Below are 26,889 nucleotides of genomic sequence, written 5' to 3'. Positions count from 1 at the left end.
CTTCCTGAAAACCTTATATTTAAAGTAACACTTTTTTCTGATGGCTTAATTTTATACTCCTGTGTCGACAAAAAAAATTTTCTCGATCACTTAGAACAAGCAGCCAATCTTGAATCTCAATTAAAATTCATTTTCGTTTGACTTGTCCTTCAGCAAATTTTTATTCTTTTGTTTTGTCTGTTCTTGCATGGTATAAAAAATTTTATTTATCTACCTTTTTTTTCCCCGCGCTAAAACCATCCAAAAATTCTTCCCATTCTCATATTTTTCTTACTCATACAAGCCAGAATTTTTCAAGTTTTTTGTCAACCATTTCCTAGCTCTATAACTTTTTTTTTTCAAGTAAAATATCAATTTAAAATTGGTTGCTTGCAGCCTTGCTGTGAATGAATCACATTGTTTTTATTATACTATTTAGTAAACAATTTTATCAGTCTTGTCTTGAAATAGTCGTTATATCTTAACAAATACAAATAATTGTATTTGGAAAATGCCAAGTGCATATATTTGTATTTGGAAATCGCATTTGGAAATCCAGAATTAGTTTAACTGTATTTGTATTTGACCACAACCCTGGTGTGCATATATAATAATAATAACAACAGTAATAATAATAATAATAATAATAATAATAATAATAATAATAATAATAATAATAATAATAATAATAATAAGAATAACTATAACAACAATATTAGTAATAATAACAATAACAAAAATATTATTAATAATAATAGTATTATATACAGTTATAATAAAAATAAACAACAATAATAGTAATAATAACAACAATGATTCAATAAAACTATACTGAGGCATTAAAGATATTTTATTTTATCAATTTTACACACACTCATTAGTTATTACCAAGTAATTATAACACTCTAATTAATAAAATATTTAAAAAAGTTTTATCTGACCTGGTTTAAATCCAAAAGAAACTGAGAAAACGTATTTTCTGCAGGGCATTTATAAATCTCATAATAATCCCACATAGCTATGTTTAAAGAGGTTTCTGTTGTATATTGAGATTCATCTGAATCCATAATCACACAGGAAGCATTATAAATTTTAGATTTATTGTAGTGGCAATTAATGGCAGAATAACCATAAGCTAAACTGAGATTAAAATATTCCAATCCAGTAAAATACTTTATTATAAAAGCATCTAATGGATCATATATTTTCGAAAAACAACAATCTAAATAAGAAATAAAACTAAATAGGTAAGTATGTATGTATGAATGTATGTATGTATGTATATACATACATATGTAAGTATGTATGCATGTATGTATGTATGTATGTATGTATGTATGTATGTATGTATGTATGTATGTATGTATGTATGTATGTATGTGTGTGTGTATGTATGTATGTATGTATGTATGTCTGTATGTATGTATGTATGTATGTATGTCTGTATGTATGTATGTATGTATGGAGATGTGACGTGTTTTTTTGGTTCTTGTTTTTATGGGTTTTTTGGTCGCTATTTTGGAAAAAAAACGCAGGGGTCCATTTTTTTGGTTTTTTTGGGAAATATTTAAAAATTCATTATTTAAGCTACTAAATTTAACTTTAATGGCAATATTATTAAACACATTTTAATTTCAGATTTATATAGGAAAACTAAGGTTGAATTTGACTAAAATCCTTTTTCTTTTGGTATGTTTAAAGGTAATTGTTTTATTGTTAATGTTAAGGTTAAAACGGTTATAGCAGTCCTGTATAAAAAAACGATTAGTTAATTTTATCTTCCTCTATTTAATTTTTATTGACTTTATTGTTATATATTGATACAATAAACACTTTTTATCTAAATTTATTATACTAAACTACATTTACTTAATTTATGTTTAATATTTGATATAAATATTATTATTATTATTAGTTTACTGTACTTATAAAGTTTTGTACTTTAAAGTTTTTTTTACTTATAAAGTTTTGTAAATAAAAAGTTATAAGCAGTTTTAAAAGCTCTTTTTAATAATCAATTGTGTTCTCTATTTAACTATATTTAAATTTTAGATATTTTCAGGGGCATGGTGGCTCTAAAAAGCCAATGCAGAATTTTTATTAAAAGGACTATATATGCGGGATTTTAACCTTATATGCTTGATGTAAAGGCCCATACAGAAAAAAAAATGTATACGTATATGTATATGTATATATATATATATACATATATATATATATATATATATATATATATATATATATATATATATATATATATATGTATATATATATGTATATATATATATATATATATATATATAAATATATATATATATATATATATATATATATATATATATATATATATATATATATATATATAATATATATGTTACTGTTACCCGCAGTACCAGGAATAAGCTAAATGTTTATGTTTATAATATAATTTAATATTGCAACTCTGAGTTTCATGTGTTATCACAATCATCAGGCAAGTAGTAAAAGTTTAATTTTTCTACGATTTTTTTAGTGGACAAAAGATGCCCACTATGCCTGTATGAGAAATTTATTATTATATCATATCCAAAACCTGAAGAACTGTTGAATAAGAGAACCGAAATTATGTCAAAGTGCCACAAAAATAAATTCTCATTAAAAAACTACAAAGCTCGCTACAAACCTGACTAACAACTATAAATAAAAATAACTATATTAATCTGCTCCATATATCTCTAGGCTAACTAATAAATTACTCACATACACAGCTTTCGTAATATATTTCATAATATTATGTATATTTTTACATCAATTTTAATTCTTATTTTCTTATTTTTTAATACACAAATAATACACATTAACACATAAAAAAAATTTTAAACAACATTAAACATATAACTATTTCACAATTATTAGCCAACTTAAAACAAATTAATAATATTATTAACCTAACTACTAATCAATTTCCAACCCGTAACGATTTAAAATACAAATTTAAACCATAACGTCAACTAAACAAATCGTAGCAAAATTAAACTTTCACTACTTGCCTGATGATTGTGATAACACATAAAACTCAGAGTTGCAATATTAAAATATATTATAAACATTAGCATTTAGCTAATTCCTGCGGGTAACAGTAACATATACATTATATAGCTCTAGCTTATCTATTGAGCACTCTATTAAGTATACAATATTATACATGATAATATAAAGATATTTTCTTTATTCATATATACACTTAGGTATATATATATATATATATATATATATATATATATATATATATATATATATATATATATATATATATATATATATATATATATATATACATATATATATATATATATATATATATATATATATATATATATATATATATATATATATATATATATATATATATATATATATATATATACATATATATGTATTTTTTTTTTTTTTTTTTAACATCTTCGCTTCCAACAAGGCCGCAAGCAGCCACTAATTAAAGTTGAAAGTTACTGTAAGAGAAAAGATGAAGATTGTAGAGCAAGATAACGATTGACGGACGATTTAAAAGATTGCAAATTATATGAATATATAATTTATATATATATATTTATATATTTATATAAAAGAATGCAAATTATATGAATATATAATTTATATATATATATTTATATAAAAGAATGCAAATTATATGAATATATAATATATATATATATATATATATATATATATATATATATATATATATATATATATATATATATATATATATATATATATATATATATATGTAAATTATGTTAGTGTATTTTACAAAAAGAGTGCCTAATGTTCTTAAAAACAGAGCAATAATAAAATAGTACAAAACACTTATCTAACTTTTATCTTCTACTTTAAGTTTCACCATTGCTGGATCATCAGGAAGAGTCCCCAGGAAGATCCAGGAAGAACTCTTCCTGATGATCCAGCAATGGTGAAACTTAAAGTAGAAGATAAAAGTTATATAAGTGTTTTTTACTAATTTATATACATATATATTATATATATATATTATATATATATATATATATATATATATATATATATATATATATATATATATATATATATATATATATAGAACTCTTATATGATGACAGAAAGTTTTTTCCATATTTTGTTGACAAAAAGTAAAAATTAAAATGCAGGACTGGAATTTTTTTTTTATAAATTGATAGACTGCCTGCCCTAATCAAACCCTCAGTCGATGTAGCAGCACTCCCTTGCAGGTCAGGCTTAAAGATAGTAGATGTAGCAGCACTCCGTTACGAATCAGGCTATTTGTCAGTCAATATAGCAGCACTCCCATGCGAGTCAGGCTATTTGTCAGTCGATGTAGCAGCACTCCTTTGCGAGTCAGGCTATAAGATAGTCGATGTAGCAACACTCAGCGCATGATTTACAGTAACAAAAATAAAATAATTTATTAAAAAATTAAAAATAAAAACATTTTATTAGAAAAAATAAAAATGAAAACATTGTTTATATTGTTAAAAACATTCAGAATGTTTTAAAAACATTCATAATGTTTTTAAAACATTCAGAATGTTTTAAAAACATTCTGGTCAATTAAATTTGCGTTTTTGTAGTTTTTTTAAAAAACGATTAATTTGTAATTAAATTAATGGTTTTGACAAAAGTCAAAAGTAATTAAAAGTGACATATGTGTTGGCGTAAGAATCATTTTTTTCCTTCCATGCTTTCCAAATGCAACAAACTATATATATATATATATATATATATATATATATATATATATATATATATATATATATATATATATAAATGTATATGTACATGTATATATATATATATATATATATATATATATATATATATATATATATATATATATATATATATATAAATGTATATGTACATGTATATATATATATATATATATATATATATTTATATATATATATATAGTATATATATATATATATATATATATATATATATATATATATATATATATATATATATATATATATATATATATATATATATATATATATATATATATATATATACACACACACATATATATATACATACAAGTTGATAAAATATTGTTTGTATTTTTTTAAATTAGACTTATATTCATCAATAATTTTTAAGTTTCATAGTAGTATCTCTAAGCGTTCAAAAATTATGACCATATAAAGTTTAAACCCCCTTAATTTAAAGGGGTTGTAATTTATATATGGTCATAATTTTTGAACGCTAAGAGAATACTTTGAAACTTAACAATTATTGATGAATGAAAGTCTAGTTGATAACAGTAAAAAAAATATTACACCAACTTATTGCTCTCAGGTTTGGGGCAGGTGTTGCAAAAATTTTGGTGCTTTTTTGTTCTCAGCCTCCAACCATCACAATTTTTTGCAAACCGTCATTATTTATTATAAGTATAAACATATAAATGATTGGAGTTAGCTCCATGTCTGGATGTTTGCAATCTCAAAGATCAAAAAATGCTGGATCTGCCACTGATATATATATATATATATATATATATATATATATATATATATATATATCTATAGTTTGTTGGCTTTGGGAAGAGCGGAAGGAAAAAAGTGATTCTTACGCCAACATATATGTCACTTTTAATTACTTTTAACTTTCGTCCAACATTTCCGTGTTGGACGAAAGTAAAAACCATTAATTTAATTACAAATTAATCGTTTTTTAAAAAAACCACAAAAACGCAAATTTAATTGACCAGAATGTTTTTAAAAACATTCTGAATGTTTTTAAAACATTTTGAATGTTTTTAACAATATAAACAATGTTTTTATTTTAATTTTTTTTAATAAAATGTTTTTATTTTAATTTTTTTTGATAAAATGTTTTTATTTTTATTTTTTTTACTGTAAATCATGCGCGGAGTGTAGCTACATCGACTATCTTATAGCCTGACTCGCAAGGGAGTGCTGCTACATCGACTGACAAATAGCCTGACTCGCAAGGGAGTGCTGCTACATCGACTGACAAATAGCCTGACTCGCAAGGGAGTGCTGCTACATCGACTGACAAATAGCCTGACCCGCAAGGGAGTGCTGCTACATCGACTGAGGGTTTGGTTGGGGCAGGCAGTCTATCATTATTAAAAATTCCGGTCTTGCATTTTAATTTTTACTTTTTGTCAACAAAATATGGAAAAAACTTTCGGACAACATCTAAGGGTTCTATATATATATATATATATATATATATATATATATATATATATATATATATATATATATATATATATATATATATATATATATATATATATATATATATATATATATATATATATATATATATATATATATATATATATATATATATATATATATATATATATATATATATATATATATATATATATATATATATATATATATATATATATATATATATATATATATATATATATATATATATATATATATATATATATATATATATATATATATATATATATATATATATATATATATATATATATATATATATATATATATATATATATATATATATATATATATATATATATATATATATATATATATATATATATATATATATATATATATATATATATATATATATATATATATATATATATATATATATATATATATATATATATATATATATATATATATATATATATATATATATATATATATATATATATATATATATATATATATATATATATATATATATATATATATATATATATATATATATATACAACCCGTAGATGTTGTCCAAAAGTTTTTTCCATATTTTGTTGACAAAAAGTAAAAATTAAAATGCAAAACCGGAATTAATCTTTTTTAATAGAATTTGATAGAATGCCTGCCCCAACCAAACTCTCAGTCGATGTAGCAACACTCCCTTGCGGGTCAGGCTAAAAGATAGTAGATGTAGCAGCACTCCCTTGTGGGTCAGGCTATTTGTCAGTTGATGTAGCAGCACTCCCTTGCGAGTCAGGCTATTTGTCAGTCGATGTAGCAGCACTCCCTTGCGAGTCAGGCTATAAGATAGTCGATGTAGCAACACTCCGCGCACGATTTACAGTAAAAAAAAATAAAAATAAAAACATTTTATTAAAAAAATTAAAAATAAAAACATTTTATTAAAAAAATTAAAAATAAAAACATTTTATTAAAAAAAATAAAAATAAAAACATTGTTTATATTGTTAAAAACATTCAGAATGTTTTTAAAACATTCTGGTCAATTCAATTTGCGTTTTTATGGTTTTTTTAAATAACGATTTATTTGTAATTAAATTAATGGTTTTTACTTTTGTCCAACACGCAAATGTTTGTCTATAGTAAAAATTAATTAAAAGTGTCTCTTGTGTTGGCGTTATAATCTCTTTTTTCCTTCTGCTCGTCCCAAAGTAAAAAAACTATAGATCTATATATATATATATATATATATATATATATATATATATATATATATATTTATATATATTTATATATATGTATATATATGTATATATATATATATTTATATATTTATATGTATATATATATGTATATACATATATATATATATATATATATATATATATATATATATATATATATATATATATATATATATATATATATATATATATATATATATATACATATATATATATATATTATATATATATATTATATATATATATATATATATATATATATATATATATATATATATATATATATATATATATATATATATATATATAATAACTGACCATATTCTAATAAATCATCAATACAAACCAACAAGTTGAGATATTATTATTTGTAATTAATAATATTGTTTGTAATACATCAAAATAAAAAATGGCAACAACACGATGCAGCAACCACGGTTTTGTTTTGATTTTGAAACACAACTTTACCGTAAACAAATACAATTCTTATTTTATTGTTTGAAGAGGATAGCCTTACACAAAATTAAAAATCAAAGATTTTAATTTTTATATTGCAATATAATGATATATATACTTTATATAAAAATACAAATTTTTTAAATTATATATAATTTTGTTTCTAAAATAAATATTGAAAATCTTTAAAAATAAGAAATTCTTTTTATAGATAGTTTATGCTTTGGTTCAATTTGGTGTTTTAACTTTCTTTAACATTATTATATAAACTCACAAAAGCAAAAATGCCGATCTAAATATGGTGCCGTTATCGCCATAATTTAAACATAAAAGTTTTTATAACGTAGTTTCATTTAGCAGTTACTTAATTGAAAAGTATTTCATATTTTTCCAAAAATTGATTTCTTTATTTACATACAATAATATAAACTGTATGAAAATAAAAAACTTTATTTATTATAAATCAAGTTTACATCAGTTTCGAAATGTTACAAAAATGCAAAACATGAGTTTGATATTTATTTATATAAAAGTTAATTTAAAATTTAACACAAAAACATTTTTCTTAAATGAATTAAAACACAATACAATTACTATAGAGTAATGGTATTGCATTTTAATTCATTTAAGGAAAATGTTTTGGTGTTAAATTTTAAATTAAGTTAACTTAAGTCCAACAATAATAGTAGCTATTATTATTGTTGGGTCTGCAGACTTTCTTAAATTTATTTTGTCAACATTACGATCGTTAAAAACCGTTTGAGGGTTCGTTTTTTGGAGCAATATTATTATTATTATGCAAAATACTAATATAATTGTGCTCAAAGTTGAAGACTTTAAATCAAGTGATTAATAAAATTTAATTTATGCAAACATAAATATTGTAAATGATTGTGAAATTTCTTTAAAATGTAGAAAAAATTAAAATTTGCCAAAAGGACCTTATTTAGATGAAAAAGTGAAAATCCCATGCGGGAATCCCGCATAGCCTCTGGGGCCACCACGCCCCTGGATATTTTGCATAACAGTAAATTTTAATTAAAAAAATGAGTAAAGTAGGCCATACAGGAGGGAGAAATAAAACTGTAGTTGTCAATTTATTTACATCTATGAAACAAACTAGCAAAATAAAAAAAGTTAAATGTTCCTTTTGCTTTGACAATATGTTTAAAAACGGAACTCGAATGACTAAGCATATTGAAAATGTTGAAAATGTCATGAAGAAATAAAAAGTCTATATGCAAATAAATTAGGTCATAGTCAAAAAGAGCAAGGCTCTTCTGGAGATGCTAAACCAAAAGCAAAAAATCCACGATCTGATTCTTTTGAAACATCCTCTTCTGAATCAATTTGTAGAAGTAAAACACCAAGTTTGACAGCATGACAAAAACTGAAAAGGTGCGTAATGTACTTTTAAATTTTAAGATTTATTTGAAAAATTAACTGATATGGCAACTAGCTTATTAAAAGTTCATGATGTACAGATTTAAGATTTGATTCATGATTGAATGATGTGCCAGTATGACATTATCTTTTGCAGGATCTGATTGATACACACCTAGCCAGAGCAATTGCCACTCCATATAGTAGAAAATAACTATTGGAAAATCTTTTTGAACAAGTTACGTCCTGCCTATAAGCTTCCATCAAGACATGAAGTGTCAAATGTGTTATTAGATAATGAATTTTCAAGGATCTCAGCGAAGGTTAAAGAAATGGTAGCAACAGCAGATTTTCTTGGATTTATGTGTGATGGATTGAGCAATTTAAGGTACAGTAACAACTTATTATAATATTAGTTGATGCAATTAAAGCTATATTATTTAGTTAATAAACAGATCATATTTGTTTATATGCTGTTTCTTCTTTACAGAAATGATGCTATCATTAACTTTGTAATGATATTGCCTTCTTCATCACCCATTTTGTGGAAGACATTGCCTACAGGTAAAAAAATAATACTAGTACTGTAATGGATCTAGTACTTCAATGGATTTACTTAACAGTGGATTTACTTAACAGACTAGTAGACTTTTAAAATATGCATACTATTTTATAATTAACTTTATAACAAACAACACTGAAAACCATTTCAGTAAGCAGAAATAATATATCAGTAAATAGGTTTAAAATAACAATGGATTTACTTAACAGACTGGTAGACTTTTAAAATATGCATACTATTTTATAATTAACTTTATAACAAACAACACTGAAAACCATTTCAGTAAGCAGAAATAATATATCAGTAAATAGGTTTATAATATTTATACAGTACAGTATATATAATATATCCTAAACTGTTTTGTAGGAACATTAAGCCATTCTGGTGAATATATGGCAAATGAAATAAAGAAAGTTTGAGAAGAAATTATTCCTACCAAAGTTTTGGGCATTGTGACTGACAATGCTGAAAATATGAAAAATGCATGGACTCGTCTAAAAGATTATTATCTCCATCTTCATTGCTATGGATGCATTTCACATGGCTTAAAGTTACTGTTCACAGATGTTTTGATATCACAAGTAACTGATATTGTTGAAGAGATGAAAATTCTCATTTATCTGTTGCAGCATTTAGAGATATACAAAAAAAATCAGCTGGTGTAGTAACATGCATTTCCTTGAAACTACCTGTACGAACTAGGTAATACAACTAAAAGTATAAATATAATGTACATTACAAAAAAAATTTAACTATGAAACTTATTTTATTATACAATCATAAAAATAGATTTAGTAAATTACTTTACTCTAAATTTATTAAAGTTATCATAATTTCTTTGTGGTTTATTTAAAGGTGGGGATCAATTGTAGCATGCTTAGGTAGCATACAGAAAAATAAGCAACCATTAAAAACATGGCTATTTGTGAAAACAGTGGACTTAATTCAGCAACAAAAAATATTCTTCTATCAGATGTTTTTTGGGACAGGGTTGAAGAATTTTTCAAAATTGCTGTCACCAATAGCTGATGCAATAAAGAAAACTAAATTAAATACTCACATGTTATCTACTGTTGTGGAAACTTTTCACTTCTTGGAAGACCACATTTTTAAAAACTTTACAGTTAGCCCATTCTCAAAAAAGGAAGAAGAAGAAGCCAAAAAAATCTTCAAGAAAAGAAAAGATTTTTGTTTAACAGAAATTCACTTGGCTGCCAATAAACTAGATCCCAAATTTTAAGGCAGAGTCTTGACTGGAGAACAAAAGGTATTTACTACACATAATTTATATATGAATTACATAATTCATATATGATTCTTAAAACCAAATACATTTTAGCCTTGAGCATTAAAAAGTAAAATTTTTGAAACATTTTAAATTATATTAAATACTATTTTCAAATTTGAAAATACTATTTAAATTATAATAAAGTGATTGTAAAATTATTGAAACAAAAATCTTTTTATAGATTGATGCATGTGAGGCAATACGCAACATTGCTGCAAGTATGTCTGAAGTAAACAAAGAAATTATGATGTTTGACTTGGCTAATTACCGATCAAAGGGTGGTATACTTTCAAAACCTTTTATTTGGACTGCAGTTGGAATAACTCAACCCATAAATTGGTGGAAAGGGTTGTGTTTCTTTACTGAACTATCAAAAGTTGCATATAGAATTCTTCAGCTACCAGCTTCAAGTGCAGCATGTGAGAGAATTTTTAGCACTTATTCTAACATTCATAGTGCAAAAAGAAATCGCTTAACAACTAAAAGGGCTGGAAAACTATGAAAGTGGTACAAGCATAACTACTCCTCAAATTAATAACGCAAGTGTAAATAAAGTTCCTAGCACTTCAATGCCTTGGTCAGAGTCTGAAGCAATTAATATAGAAGGTGACAGTGACTTTGTTTATGAATCATTAGATGAAGGTAGTCTAGGGTGGAAAGATTTGGACTCGGAAAGCACATCCATTTAGAATATCTTTTATAGTTTAAATACATGTTAAAATTACTAAATTATTGACTTTTTTGCTTAAATATTTATACTTTTTTATAATTGAGTATATACTACACTACACAGTGTTACACTACTTAGCACTAAATCAATAAGGAATTAAAACTAATAAAACATTATTCAAAAATATTAGAATATGTAAATTAAATAAAGTTAAGGCTTTTTTTATAAGGGCTTACTGGCAATATAATTCAAAATATGTAACAAACAATGTAAGACTAAATAATTACATAATAAATATTAGGGTTGTCTATTTCTTTAAAGATTTGAAGTCTTATATTAAATAAGCATAATATTGTATAATAGTATATTTAAATTATGAAAAATGGTTATTTTGTCATGTAAAAGTATGGTTTCTGTATATAATAAGTGTAATATTTAGGATGTACAACAATATTTAAGAAGTAAAACATGACAAATAAACATTCTCATACAATATACCTTGATTTATAACTAACTTAATACTAAAACACCTAATAAATATACTTAATAAATAGCTCTTTAAATTTTTATTAAAACATTAACTTTAAATTGGTGTTTATTCATTGCATTTGTGATTATAATGATAATATACTATAAATAGACAGAATAAAACAAAAACTCTTCCCAATTATTTACCAAGAAAAATAAAAAACTTGTTTAAAAAAACCAAGCCAAAAAAACCAAAAAAATACCAAAAAAACGCAAGAGGAAAAAAACGCATTTTTTTGCAACTCTATATATGTATGTATGTATGTATGTATGTATGTATGTATGTATGTATGTATGTATGTATGTATGTATGTATGTATGTATGTATGTATGTATGTATGTATGTATCTATGTATGTATTATGTATGTATGTATGTATATTTGCAATTATTATTGCTAATTGTTATTATTGTTTATAATAATTAAAAATAGTGGATTATTGTTATATTATGCAGGGTTCCGATACTTCCTGATTTTACCTAGAGTAGGTTTTACCTAAATTAAAATTTAAATAATTGTTGTGCTCTCCAACATATAATCAGGGCATATGGGAACCCTGTATTATGTAATCACATGTTTTTGGTTGATATAATTTTTGTAAATTTTAGAAGCAAACAATTTTTAACGGTTTCCAACTGTACCAAACCCTCTATTATTGACTATTATATTTATCAACACAACTTATGTTAAAAGTTTTAAAATTATAATTTTTTAAATTATGATTATTACTGCCATCGTAACTATTAGGTATTTATTTCTATTATAATTTCACTAAATAACAATTTTATGTTAAAAGGTATTTTTGTCTTTTATTTTATTTTAAATTCTTATTTGTAAAAGCATTAACTTCTAGTTTTAAATTCAATACTTTTTACATATTAAACAGAAAAAAACATACCACTATGTTTAATAGACTCAAGAGATATATTACAGTCAAATACTTTATCCTGACTGGCTATTGAGCTTTCTATTTCCTTGCAACTTCTAGTAAGGTTTTTTGGCTCTACTGAGTACCAAATGTTAAAAGATCCAAAAACGAAGTACTTCTCACTAAATAGTTATAGCACTTAACAATAAATAAGTTGTATTTAAACAAAAAATAACACACTGCTTCAATTATTAATGTTCATCACGAGTTTTTGTTCTAAAAAAATATAATAATAAACAATTTATCTTTAATTCACACTTTGAAGCATTGAAACTGGTATTTTAAATTATATATCAATTTATTAATTCTTTTATAAAATTTTCTTTACAGATTAATTAGTAACAAAATTATCTAGATAAATATATTAGGAAGATTTTTTAAGAAAAATAAAGTTTTAAAATAAACTTACATAAACAAATTACTTTCACATAAGAGATAAGGTGTAAATCTTTTAAACCACTTTTCAAACTAAGCAAAAGTTAAATAACAATTATACAGTAATAAATATACATATATATATATATATATATATATATATATATATATATATATATATATATATATATATATATATATATATATATATATATATATAGATCTATAGTTTGTTGTCTTTGGGAAGAGCGGAAGGAAAAAAGTGATTCTTACGCTAACACATACGTCACTTTTAATTACTTATGACTTTCGTCCAACATTTGCGTGTTGGACGAAAGTAAAAACCATTAATTTAATTACAAATAAATCGTTTTTAAAAAAAACCACAAAAACGCAAATTTAATTGACCAGAATGTTTTAAAAACATTCTGAATGTTTTTAAGAATATAAACAATGTTTTTATTTTTATTTTTTTTAATAAAATGTTTTTATTTTTAATTTTTTTAATAAAATGTTTTTATTTTTATTTTATTTTACTGTAAATCATGCGCGGAGTATTGCTACATCGACTATCTTATAACCTGACTTGCAAGGGAGTGCTGCTACATCGACTGACAAATAGCCTGACTCGCAAGGGAGTGCTGCTACATCGACTGACAAATAGCCTGACCCGCAACGGAGTGCTGCTACATCTACTATCTTTTAGCCTGACCCGCAAGGGAGTGTTGCTACATCGACTGAGGGTTTGGTTGGGGCAGGCAGTCTCTCAATTAATAAAAAAAAATATTTCCGGTCTTGCATTTTAATTTTTACTTTTTGTCAACAAAATATGGAAAAAACTTTCGGATTACATCTACGGGTTGTATATATATATATGTGTATATAAATAAAATATATTTCAGACAACAGGCATGTAGAAATTAAGTAGCAGGTCCATAGTTTTTAAAAGAAAAGTATTATTTTAAACTTTGATTAAGTGAATGCATAAAGTGATTCACCAAGGTGCAAGCCATCAACTGTTTACGAAAAGCATGTCTATAGTTTAAGATAATTGTATGAAAAGATGGTAATCTGAGCTCTAAAAGCATGTAAGATATACTATCATATTTGTTGTATACGAAAAACATTTTAGCACATTTGTTGTAGCAATACTGAAGGCGTGCCATTGTTTTATCATTATAATTTTGCCACAAAGGAACACCATATAAACAAATGCAATATGCTTTAAACAGTTTAACCTTCGCTCTTGTAGAGCATAAATGAAAGCGTCTTTTAAGATATTTGCACAGGTGTAAAGGCCCTTCACCTCTTTGGTTAAATTAAGGTCATCAGTTAGGTCATTTTTAATTATATGACCAAGGTATTTAAAAGATGCAACAAAAACAATTTCACACCCTGACACGCATAATTCTAGGAAAGAGTTTGATAAAACTTTTGAGTTGGATTAAACACCATACATACAGTTTTCTTGGTATTAAAGGACATGTTAATTAAAGAAGACTCCTTATTTGTAAAGCTAATTTGTTTTAAAGAGAAAACCAAGAAGGTGCAATTAGAACCATATCATCACCGTAGGCCAACACATTCTTGAATATACCACCTATATTACATCCAATTTCAAGGTTTGATATTGATGAAATCAAATCTTGTATGTAAAAGTTAAATAGAAGTGGTGACAATATACTCGCTTGACAAATCCCATTCCCAATTCCAAAACTGTTTGATTTTGTTTTCTGCCATCAAACAGACATTTGTTGATTACAAAACCAAAATGCAAGCAAACAAACAAGTTTTTTGGGCAGACCAGTTACTAATAATTTTTTAAACAACAGCCAGTAATTGACACTGTCAAATGCTTTATTCAAGTCTATGAAGCAAGAAAATACATGGCTTCCTCTAGATGTGTAGTACTGCACATAAATATATATATTTATTTATTTTTATATATATATATATATATATATATATATATATATATACACATATATATATATACACATATATACATATATATATATATATATATATATATATATATATATATATATATATATATATATATATATATATATATATATATATATATATATATATATATATATATATAGCAATTCCATTGCTACTTGCCAGATATTTAAATTTTCTTAATGCCAACCTTTTAATTATATGTTTTTTATTTTAAAAGATTAGATGTTCAATTGTTTCAATGTATGTAATTCTTTCAACAATGAATTGTTTTGGAAAAATATATTTCATTGTATAGTGTGTTACTTACAGGACTCAAAAAAACATTACGTTAAACCTGTAAATTTCATTTGAATACTTCAAACAAATTATTTAATCTCTGTAAATGAGCTTTTCAAAATAAATCTAGTAGTTTTCATTTTAAGTAGATTTAACTAAAAAAACTTTTATTAATTTATATAAGCATTAAAAATCAAATTAGTAATGTATATTACATGTTATCTGTATATTATTGTTATCTATAAACATATTTTATATGACTAGGCATGTGATATATATTTATGAAAAAACTTTGTGCGTTTAATATTCATCATAAGCATCAAGAAAGATAACTTGTCATCTATTATTTTTTTCGTAGCATATACTTCTTTTAGGATTAGCTGTATTATTCTAAAAAAATGATTAAAAATAAGTAAAATTATAATAAATAATTATAGCGAGTGTGGTCAGGAAGAGTGGGGTTGTACGCCTTTCCTGTCCACGTTTGTATATTTGTGACGTGTTAGCTAAAAAAAACTAAAGAAATGAAGAACTTTTAGTTCTATAGTTCTCCTTTATTTTATCCTATAACAAAGGGATAAGATTTAAAGAAAAAAGGTTACACTTCTCAGAATTTAAATTTGAGAAACAAAAAAAATTCTTATTCTTATATTATTATTCATGTTATTATTGTTGTAGTTGTTATTATTATTATTATATTGTTATTATATATAATTAGATGTTAAATATATACTTAAATGGTGTCTACTTATATTAAGTAATTTATTACTAAATATAAATAGATTATTACTATTTGTAAATATCCAAGAAAGTTTATTTTCTGAATATATCTGATTAAATGGATTTCTGCACATTTTATAATGCTTTTGTTCTTATTTAAGTTAGTTTATGGTATTTCTTACATTAACTTTCATATTTTACTTGCCAAAATTCTTTTATTGACATTGATGAGGATTCTTTTAAAGGTAAAGTAATTTTTTCATTTTTAAATATTTTTCAATGATGTTTGATGCCTTTATTCATATATATGCCTATATTTAAATGTATGTCTTTATTAAGATGTAATATATATATATATATATATATATATATATATATATATATATATATATATATATATATATATATATGTAATATATATATATATATATATATATATATATATATACTATATATATATATATATATATATATATATATATATATATATATATATTAGTAGAAAATCACTTAACTAAATTTTTTTCTATTTGACACTGTGTTTCATCAACAAAGATTCATCAGAAATGATGAATCTTTGTTGATGAAACACAGTGTCAAATGGAAAAAAAATTTAGTTAAGTGATTTTCTACTAATATATAATTGCTCTGTTCTTTTAAGAACATTGAGCACTCTATTGTGTAGAATACTTTTTAAAGTTGTTTAAATATATATATATATATATATATATATATATATATATATATATATATATATATATATATATATATATATATATATATATATATATATATATATATATATATATATATATATATATATATACATATTATAAATAAATTACTGATAAACACAATATGATCTCTATTTAAAAGGTACAAATTATTACTATTTCACCAGGTATATTTATTTTTTTAAAATTGCGTTCTGCTGATAGAGCAAAGACATACCTTGCCGGAGTATTAGAAATTTTAGATAATATGGCACATATAAATTCCTAAAAGAACAAAACCATTTTATTTTTATATACCCATCTGTAGATGACCGCTCCTGGCATGACTAGTGTGAGTTAAAACCGTTAGTACCGCAACCACACTTTGATAACCGTGGAAACATTATTATCAAGCCAAAGTGTTACAACTAAAGTTATTGTTAAAAATATGATATATCTTTCATACCTTTAATATAATATATTAACTATATAAAACATTATTGATCTCTAATACATTAAAGTATTGTTTTTTAATAAAATGTATATTTAAATAATTAGTAATGATATATATGTTATTTATGATATTTGCAATCGATTTATTTCCAAAAATACAATTAAAAAATGACTAATGTTTGCATGTTCCGTTTGTTACTTTTTTTTTTGGTCCGTGCGTGATTTTAGTTTAAACTACTATTGTGGAACAAAGATACATTGTAGAATGCTGTAAATTTGTAATAATCTTTAAAAATGGTTAAAAAATTACCTATAAAAAACAAAACATTTGTCGTTACTACATTTTTAGGAAAATAAGGTTTATTTATTAATTTTTATATTTTGCTATTTTCTGTTCCGTGACTCCATTAAAAAGTATAAATATTTAGAATCTTTAATTGTTGGTTGAGTTTCTTTTTAAATTTTTTTTTTTTTTTTTAGTTCTCCTTCAAAGGCAAGTTGGTAAGTTAGGCATACTGTTCTTAATTTAGTTTGTAATTTAGTTTAAACTATTAATATTTTGATTAAGTCTTTACAACTTTTTTTTTTTTACTATTTTTTTTAATTTTTCTTATGTAAATGTACTTATGTTATGTACTTACATACGTGTACTTATGTAAAAAAATTCAAATGTTCATATATTTACAAACTTTTTCCATCTATATGAGTTGTCAAATGGTAAAATTTCATTTAAAATGTCTTTTGTACGTGTTTTTATTTGTCTTTTAGCAAGCAAGAAGATTATTCAAGTCTATGTTTTTTTTTTTTTTTTAGATAAAACACCAAACCGTAATTATAAGTTCTCAATTGCTATAATATTTCCTAGATTATAAGTAATACATTTTTTTAATTATAATTTTGCTCCATCAGTTAAAATTAAAATTTTAAAATTCAGTTAAAAAAATATATTAATTTTTATTTTTATTTTTAGAACTTACGTATGAAGATTATAAAGTCTTTCGGCAAAAGAAGCCTAGACCTTTGACCCATCAGTCATTTCAGAGGTAAATTCAGTATGAGGGGTCTGACCACCCATTATTTAGATGGGGTGGCCAATACCCCTCATACAGGGGTCGAAGGTCTGGTGGGATAATTAAAAACTTTCATGTCTACAATTTAAAAAAATGTTATTTGTAGACATAAACGTTTTTGTGTGTATAAATGTTTATATTTGTATTTTGTAAACAAATTTTTTTTTTTTTTTGTATACAGTGTGTGTGTGTGTGTGTGTGTGTGTGTGTGTGTGTGTGTGTGTGTGTGTGTGTGTGTGTGTGTATATATATATATATATATATATATATTTATATATATATATAAATTTTTATTTTGTAAATAATTTTTGCTCTCCTACAGTAAGTGTAGGGTAGATTAGAGTAATATGAGCATCTTAATTGGAATATTTTTATATATAATTATGCTGGATCCAAAATTTTTGCGAATAATCAATTTTTAGGGATCTCTTTTCTTAGATATTTGGACACCTGAAATTTTTTATTAAAAATACAGAGGTTTTAAAAAGTAGCAAAAGCGTTCATATTACCCACACCACTTGGTAATACGAGCACTTTAACTTAGATCAAAAAAATAACATTAATTAAATTAAAAAATACCAACCTGACCATTAGAACAAAATTTTTTTTTATTAAAAACATAATCTAATTTTAGGCATAAACTTAAATATAAAAGAAAAAGAGACTAATATCTCTTACTTCTGTTTTTTAAATATATATTGCTTTGCATAGTTTATGGACAATACTGTTATAAATTTAATGTCTGTTTTCTGGCTTTTTATAGTTATATGTATATAGAAAACATGTCAATTAATATTTACTGTAATGTGATCCTACAAATATCTTTTAGCTATTCGCTAATGCTTTGCGTAATTGTTGTGATGTTATTGCTGTAATGTTTTGTGTTGATACACAGCTTGGCTTACCTTCCCGCTGGTATCTATCGTTAAAAATGATTACAGATAGTTTCACTACCTGCTTTTAATTTTCTCTAAAAGCCAAGATTAGATTTGATATTACTGAAGTACAATTTTTATACCTCATATCAATTTTTTTTTATCTTCAGTGTTATTAATTATTCTGCTCTTTGAATGAGATTAGTTAAATGAGTTGGCTTTTTATTAAAAGATATTGGTTTCACCATTATCAAAATGCTCTGGGTTAAGTAGTTTTTAAAAATCTGGTTTCTATTTTGTTCTTTTTTAATTTTTACTAACTTACTTTTCTATAACTTCCTGCTAATATGGAATCACATAATTTTTTAAATATATGTTTAACCATCGTCCCTATTGGTAATAATTATTTTTAATTATTTTAATATGGTTTTCTTTACAATAGGCTATGCTTGGCACTCGGTCCTGTAGATGGCGGTTGATATAACTGATTTTAAAAAGTGCCTTCAATGTTAATTGTTTCTTAAGAAAAATTTGTTTTATGAAGGGTTTTTTTTTTATATATTTTTGTTACACATTTAACTACATATTATGTAAATAAATTTGTTTAAAAAAAAAAGTAAACACAAGTTTAAATATACTTTTTACAACTGTTTTATATGGTTTTAACATCTGTTTTATAATCTTTTCAGCTCATTATGCTGGGTGAATAAAAAAATCAACTTTTTTAACTCAGCGCTTTTAGATCAATTGCTCACCTTTATGTAAATACATTTATCGATTTTGCTCAAATTTGTATTCATGTTAAGCGTAACAATTACTTCAAAAATGTTGAGTAAAAGCAATTGCGTTCTTAATTAAAAGAATTTCTCTACAAGTTGACAAGTTATATATTAATAAGTTATATTAACATACAAGTTAAGGTATAATTTTTGTGATTATTTATTTTTCAAGCTTCACTAATCACTCTAAGAAAAATAAAGAACAGTTTAAAAAAAATTAGAAACTACTCAGTTAAAAGTAAAATTAAGAGATAGAAAAGGCAAAATATATTCCGAACATTTTACCAAAAGAATTTTCCGCAATTTTAAAATAAGACTTGGATGATTTATGCACATAATTAAAGTCATATTTTAACATAACGATTTTGTTAAGATTTGCGCATATAATGTCCAAATGTTGCGAATTAAACTTAACTGTTTGTCTCTTTAATGAAGCTTACAATTTAGTTGAACTAGGAAGCCAAGAAAAATAAAAGTAAGCAGAACAAGAAAAACATTAATAAATTTATAATTCGTTAGAGAAAACAAATAAAAATTAAATTGTTATTAATAAGTTATTTACTTATACCTTTTTTTTACTTTTTTAATTACTAAATAAGACTTGGATGATCTATGCATATAATTCAAGTAATATTTTAACAAAACGATTTTACTGTGATTTGCTCATTTAATGTTCGAGCATTGCAGAATAAATGGTTAACTGTATCTTTAATGAAGCTAACAGTTTTGTTTAACTAAGAAGACAAGAAAAATAAAAGTAAGCACAATTAAAAAAGTGTTAATAAATTTATATTTCATTAGAGAAAACAAATAAAAATTAAATTGTTAATAATTTATTTACTAACCCCTATTACGGGTTGCCGACTGCTAGTCTTATATAAATATAGTTAATCTATTTATATATAAAATTAAAGTGTATAAATTAAATTTTAAAGAACATATTGAACTTTAAAAATTGATTTTTAAAGTTCAGTATATATATATATATATATATATATATATATATATATATATATATATATATATATATATATATATATATATATATATATATATATATATATACATATATATATATATATATATATATACATATATATATATATATGTGTGTATATATATATATATATATATATATATATAAATATATATATATATATATATATATATATATATATATATATACATATATATATATGTATATATATATATATATATATATATATATATATATATATATATATATATATATATATATATATATATATATATATATATATATATTGTATATATGAATAAAGAAGTCAAACAAATAAACACTGATATGAAATATTTCTTTCTTTTATTGGCAGTATTAACTAATTTTAGTATTGTAAATACTGTAATAAATTAAATTTTATTATATATACTGTATATATAATTATTTATATACATACACACACAATTATATACACATTTATACAGAGTGGTGCAAAAGTAAAGTTATGATTAAATGAATGAATAAATTTTTTTCCTGTTGGATGGTTAACTGTCAAAACATTATTTTTTGTTGAAAATTATTTGTATAATCTTAAGTAACTTAACAATAGTCAGTCCAGGAATTATAAGTAATATAATTAATATATACTAAGTACTTTTTCAGCATTATAATTAATATATACCAAGTTTTCTTTGTAATAAAAATTTGACTTATAACTTGCAAAACTAAAAATTTTTTAAGTGTTTAACTTTTGTTCCAAATGTTATAGGGACTGTCCATACAGTCTTGACGCTCATAGGAGGAGGGGAGTACGAAAGCATATAGGGAAGGGGAAATTTATAAAGTGAATAACTTCATGCACCTATTTTTATCAAAAGCACAAAATTTAACATATAAATGAACAAGTTAATTAAATACTAATATTAGAATCAACAGCTCCAACTTACTTCTTTAGTAAAGCCACTAAACCATGAAAACAAGTTTTTATAACTTTCTGAAGTGGAGTCCATATATCTATTGTTCCAAGTTTTATTTAATTGAAGGATAATTTCTGTGAAAGCAAAACCTTGAAAATATTTTTAGTAAAATGATTTAATATCAATAACAATAACAAAAAAGAATACAAACAAATAATGATAAAAGCAAATAACATCAAAAGCTAATAAAACTTTGGTAATATCACAAACAATATAAAGGAGTATAAAAACTTTTAATACCACAAAAAAGAAAAATTATAAAAAGCATGTTGATATTATTGCAAACATAAAAAAAAAATACTTTTCATATCACATAATAATAATAACTGCTAATATCACATGTTGGGTAAACGATTTGACAGTATCTATTATTTATATTTAAAAAATTTTTTTTAAGTGAACAGATTTTTTCTGAATGACATTTAAAAGATAAACTATTCTCCTTTTTATCCTTTCCATAATTTTATTTGAAATGAATACATTTCTTAACAGGCTAAAGTATAGGCTTTTTTGAGTTGCACATTATTTTGAAATTTTTATTTTTAAATGGCAGAAAAAAATACAAGGTTTGGTTTCAGTATTTTACACATCACTACTTAGTCACTACTAAGCAAAGTAATCGGAGTTAGTTTCTGATCTGTAATTTTGCGTAAAAAAAAATTATTTTACTTATAAAACACTGCTTATGATATATCGATTTCAAAATTCAAATGGATGGAAACAAATAAATTATAACAAAAATAATAAAAAAATTAATAAACAATTAATCGATAATATAACAAATAAAATTTACTAAAATAACACTTGTTATATCGAAACAAAATCAAAAATATTAAAAGCTGGTAATACCACAAATAACATCTAAAAGAAATAAAAAAAACCTCATAATGTCACAAACAACATCAAAACATATATATATCAGTTACCATTGCAAACAACTTTAAGTAGAACTAAAAGTCACAAAATTATTAAAAACTTTTATTATCACAAACAACATTAAAAACTATTGAAAACCATTATTATGACAAAATAAATACAAAAGTATCAAAAGATAGTAAAATCATAACAAAAATTGAAATAAATTAAAAAAATATTCTTAAAATCACAATAACATAATAATCACATAATTGAAAAGCAGGGATGCGGAGTCACAAAAAGGACTGCGGATTTAAAAGTCACAAAAAGATTACTTTATCCTAGTTTTTGGTATCCAGGAGCTCTAAAAATATAAATAAGTTTATGGACTACTAATAGCAAAAAAGTTGCGACTTTTGCTAGAAAAACAATCATTTTTTGAGCCCAGAGTTCTTAAGTATAATGGCGGCAAGGACTCTGGGACTCCAGGATTCCAGGCTTAAAAACAATAAGTTTCAAGTCTTTAAATCTCATGAATTTTTTTCTTGTCGCAGATCATAAGTCAACACGCATGTTTAGAGCTTCTGGACACTACAGACTTGGAAAAAGTAGAAATATAAAGCCAGAGTTCTTTTGGAACTCCGCATCCCTGCTGAAAAGTATTCAAAAGTAGATGCTAATATCACTAACACCATTTTAAAAAATTAAAAGACGTTGCTAATTTCACAAACATCCAAAAGTAATTAAAAAAACCATAATTCATCACAATAAACACCATAAAGTATAAATAACTGTTGATATCAAAGCTTTAAGAAGTATTAAAAAGATTACTATTGATTTTCACAACATCAAAAACGTTTTTTGTCAAGAATATCAAAAAGTATAAAAACCTTTAATATAAAAAGGTTTTAATACTGTAAATATTGTAATCAAATTAAAAGTATTAAAAACTGGTAATACCTTAAATAACAATAATTGTACTAAAAAAGATTGATAATTTCTCAAAAAATATTGAAAAGTATTTAAAAGATGTTTTTATGATCACAAACAGCATAAAAAAGAATTAAAAATCACTTTTAGTATCACAAACAATACTAAATTATATAAAAACTGTTGGTATCAGTGATATTGTGATACTAAGTGATACTTTAAACAATGTCTGTGATTCCATCACAGACATCATTTAAAAGAACTAAAAACACACTCAATATCAAAAAAAACATGAAAAATAAAAACTTTAATTTATATGGTGTTTTTTTTCTCAGTCTATCTGTTCAGAAAAAATAGAAGTGAAAAAATTTAAAAATATTGCTCAAACTGCTAGAATTATTTTTACATAATTTTACATTTTACAAGTTAATTTTACTTCTTTTTAAACAAATTTTTATAGTACCTGGACATGATTGACTAATTTCTTCAATAGCTCCTGTGCAATTTTCACCAAAATATGTATCTGCACATGCACGACTTCTGGTCCTGTTTTTACCATTTGAACAATCACTCCATACACTCCAACTACTTAAGTAATCTGAATTATCTGAAAAAATAATGTGAGCATGAACAATAAGCTAGACATTTTAATTATGGATAATGTAATAAAACAAATGAGTTTTTAAAGTCCACTTTTCTATAATTATTATAATAAGACATTGCTGAAAAACCTTTTTCTGAATAAGGAAATATGTAGGAAGAATGATATTATTAATTGCATTGATGAATACCTTTATTCAATGGCTGTTGATTGCCATTTAGACATGAAACTCAACGTACCATAGAAAAAGTTGTTTTTCCTCAATTATATATATATATATATATATATATATATATATATATATATATATATATATATATATATATATATATATATATATATATATATATATATATATATATATATATATATATATTAGTGATGTCACAAATAATTGGCGACTTAGTAAATAAGGCAATCGTTTAATTGTTTTTCCCATTAAAGTTAAACCATGTTTCAAGTTCAGGTTGTTGTGAAAATAACTTTTTTAATAAGTATAGAGTTTTCTACACTAATTCAATCTATAGCATTTTCTAAAATTACCTCAGAAGTGCAAGATATACCTGATTTGGTTATTTTTAAAATTTTCTGAATGGTTTGAAGAGCATGAAACTTTTAGGCAAACTGTAGTTAAAATAATTGTTGTAACAGTCGACAAATAATGCATGCTGCGACACAAGCTATTTATAAATGCCACAGAGTAGTTGACTTATGCACTACAACAATAGAGGTCAGAGCCCTAAATATAATTAAGTGTTGCCGAATATTCATCCTAAAACTCGTGGCATCTCTAATATATATATATATATATATATATATATATATATATATATATATATATATATATATATATATATTAGAGATGCCACGAGTTTTAGGCTGAAAAAAGTGATTCTTACGCTAACACATACGTCACTTTTAATTACTTATGACTTTCGTCCAACATTTGCGTGTTGGACGAAAGTAAAAACCATTAGTTTAATTACAAACAAATCGTCTTTTAAAAAAGCCACAAAAACGCAAATTTAATTGACCAGAATGTTTTAAAAACATTCTGAATGTTTTTAACAATATAAACAATGTTTTTATTTTTATTTCTTTTAATAAAATGTTTTTATCTTAAATTTTTTTAATAAAATGTTTTTATTTTTATTTTTTTTTACTGTAAATCATGCGCCGAGTGTTGCTACATCGACTATCTTATAGCCTGACTTGCAAGGGAGTGCTGCTACATCGACTGACAAATAGCCTGACTCGCAAGGGAGTGCTGCTACATCGACTGACAAATAGCCTGACTCGCAAGGGAGTGCTGCTACATCTACTATCTTTAAGCCTGACCTGCAAGGGAGTGTTGCTACATCGACTTTGGGTTTGGTTGGGGCAGGCAGTCTATCAATTAAATAAAAAAAATAATTCCGGTCTTGCATTTTAATTTTTAATTTTTGTCAACAAAATATGGAAAAAACTTTTGGACAATATCTACGGGTTGTATATATATATACATATATACATATATATATATATATATATATATATATATATATATATATATATATATATATATATATATATATATATATATATATGTATATATATATATATATATATATATATATATGTATATGCATATATATATACATATATGCATATACATATACGGTTTATTCCCAGATGCTTTCAAAGTTGCTAAAGTCATTCCAATATTTAAGAAAGGTTCTATAATGGATATGTCTAACTACCGACCTATCTCTCTTCTTTCAAACCTAAGCAAACTCTTCGAAAAAGCTATGCATAAGAGGCTCTATGCATTTTTGAATCAATTTAAATGTCTTTACAAACACCAGTATGGGTTCCGTGCTAATCATTCCACGACTCACTCACTTATTAAAATTACTGAGTCAATCAGAAAAGCTCTTGATAACAAAACTTTTGCATGTGGTGTCTTTGTAGATCTACAAAAAGCTTTTGATACAGTAGATCATTGTATCCTACTCAAGAAATTAGAATATTATGGAATCAGAGGAATACCTCTTAAATGGTTTACCTCCTATCTTCACAACAGA

General features: G+C 23.7%; 1 protein-coding gene across 9 annotated transcripts in view; it reads right to left on the bottom strand.

Annotated features, from left to right (window-relative positions):
* LOC136085999 (adhesion G-protein coupled receptor G2-like) overlaps positions 1-26,889 on the bottom strand; it is a 216,766-nt gene that overhangs the window by 31,597 nt on the left and 158,280 nt on the right. For 3 of the 9 annotated variants that reach the window (XM_065808135.1, XM_065808131.1, XM_065808138.1), the window contains 5 exons: positions 24,689-24,823; positions 22,411-22,529; positions 13,665-13,723; positions 13,226-13,377; positions 921-1,201 (listed from right to left, as the gene is read on the bottom strand). In XM_065808135.1, the coding sequence (XP_065664207.1) occupies positions 921-1,201; positions 13,226-13,377; positions 13,665-13,723; positions 22,411-22,529; positions 24,689-24,823 (746 nt within the window). Of the gene's footprint in view, positions 1-920; positions 1,202-13,225; positions 13,378-13,664; positions 13,724-22,410; positions 22,530-24,688; positions 24,833-26,889 lie in introns of all 9 variants that reach the window. The other 6 variants (XM_065808134.1, XM_065808130.1, XM_065808137.1 and 3 more) reach the window with 3 other exon arrangements.

Source organism: Hydra vulgaris, chromosome 10, assembly GCF_038396675.1.
Source record: "Hydra vulgaris chromosome 10, alternate assembly HydraT2T_AEP".
In the NCBI taxonomy this organism is placed as follows: domain Eukaryota; kingdom Metazoa; phylum Cnidaria; class Hydrozoa; order Anthoathecata; family Hydridae; genus Hydra; species Hydra vulgaris.
The sequence above is the reverse complement of the archived record's forward strand: the minus strand, read 5'-3'. Positions and strand labels throughout refer to the sequence as shown.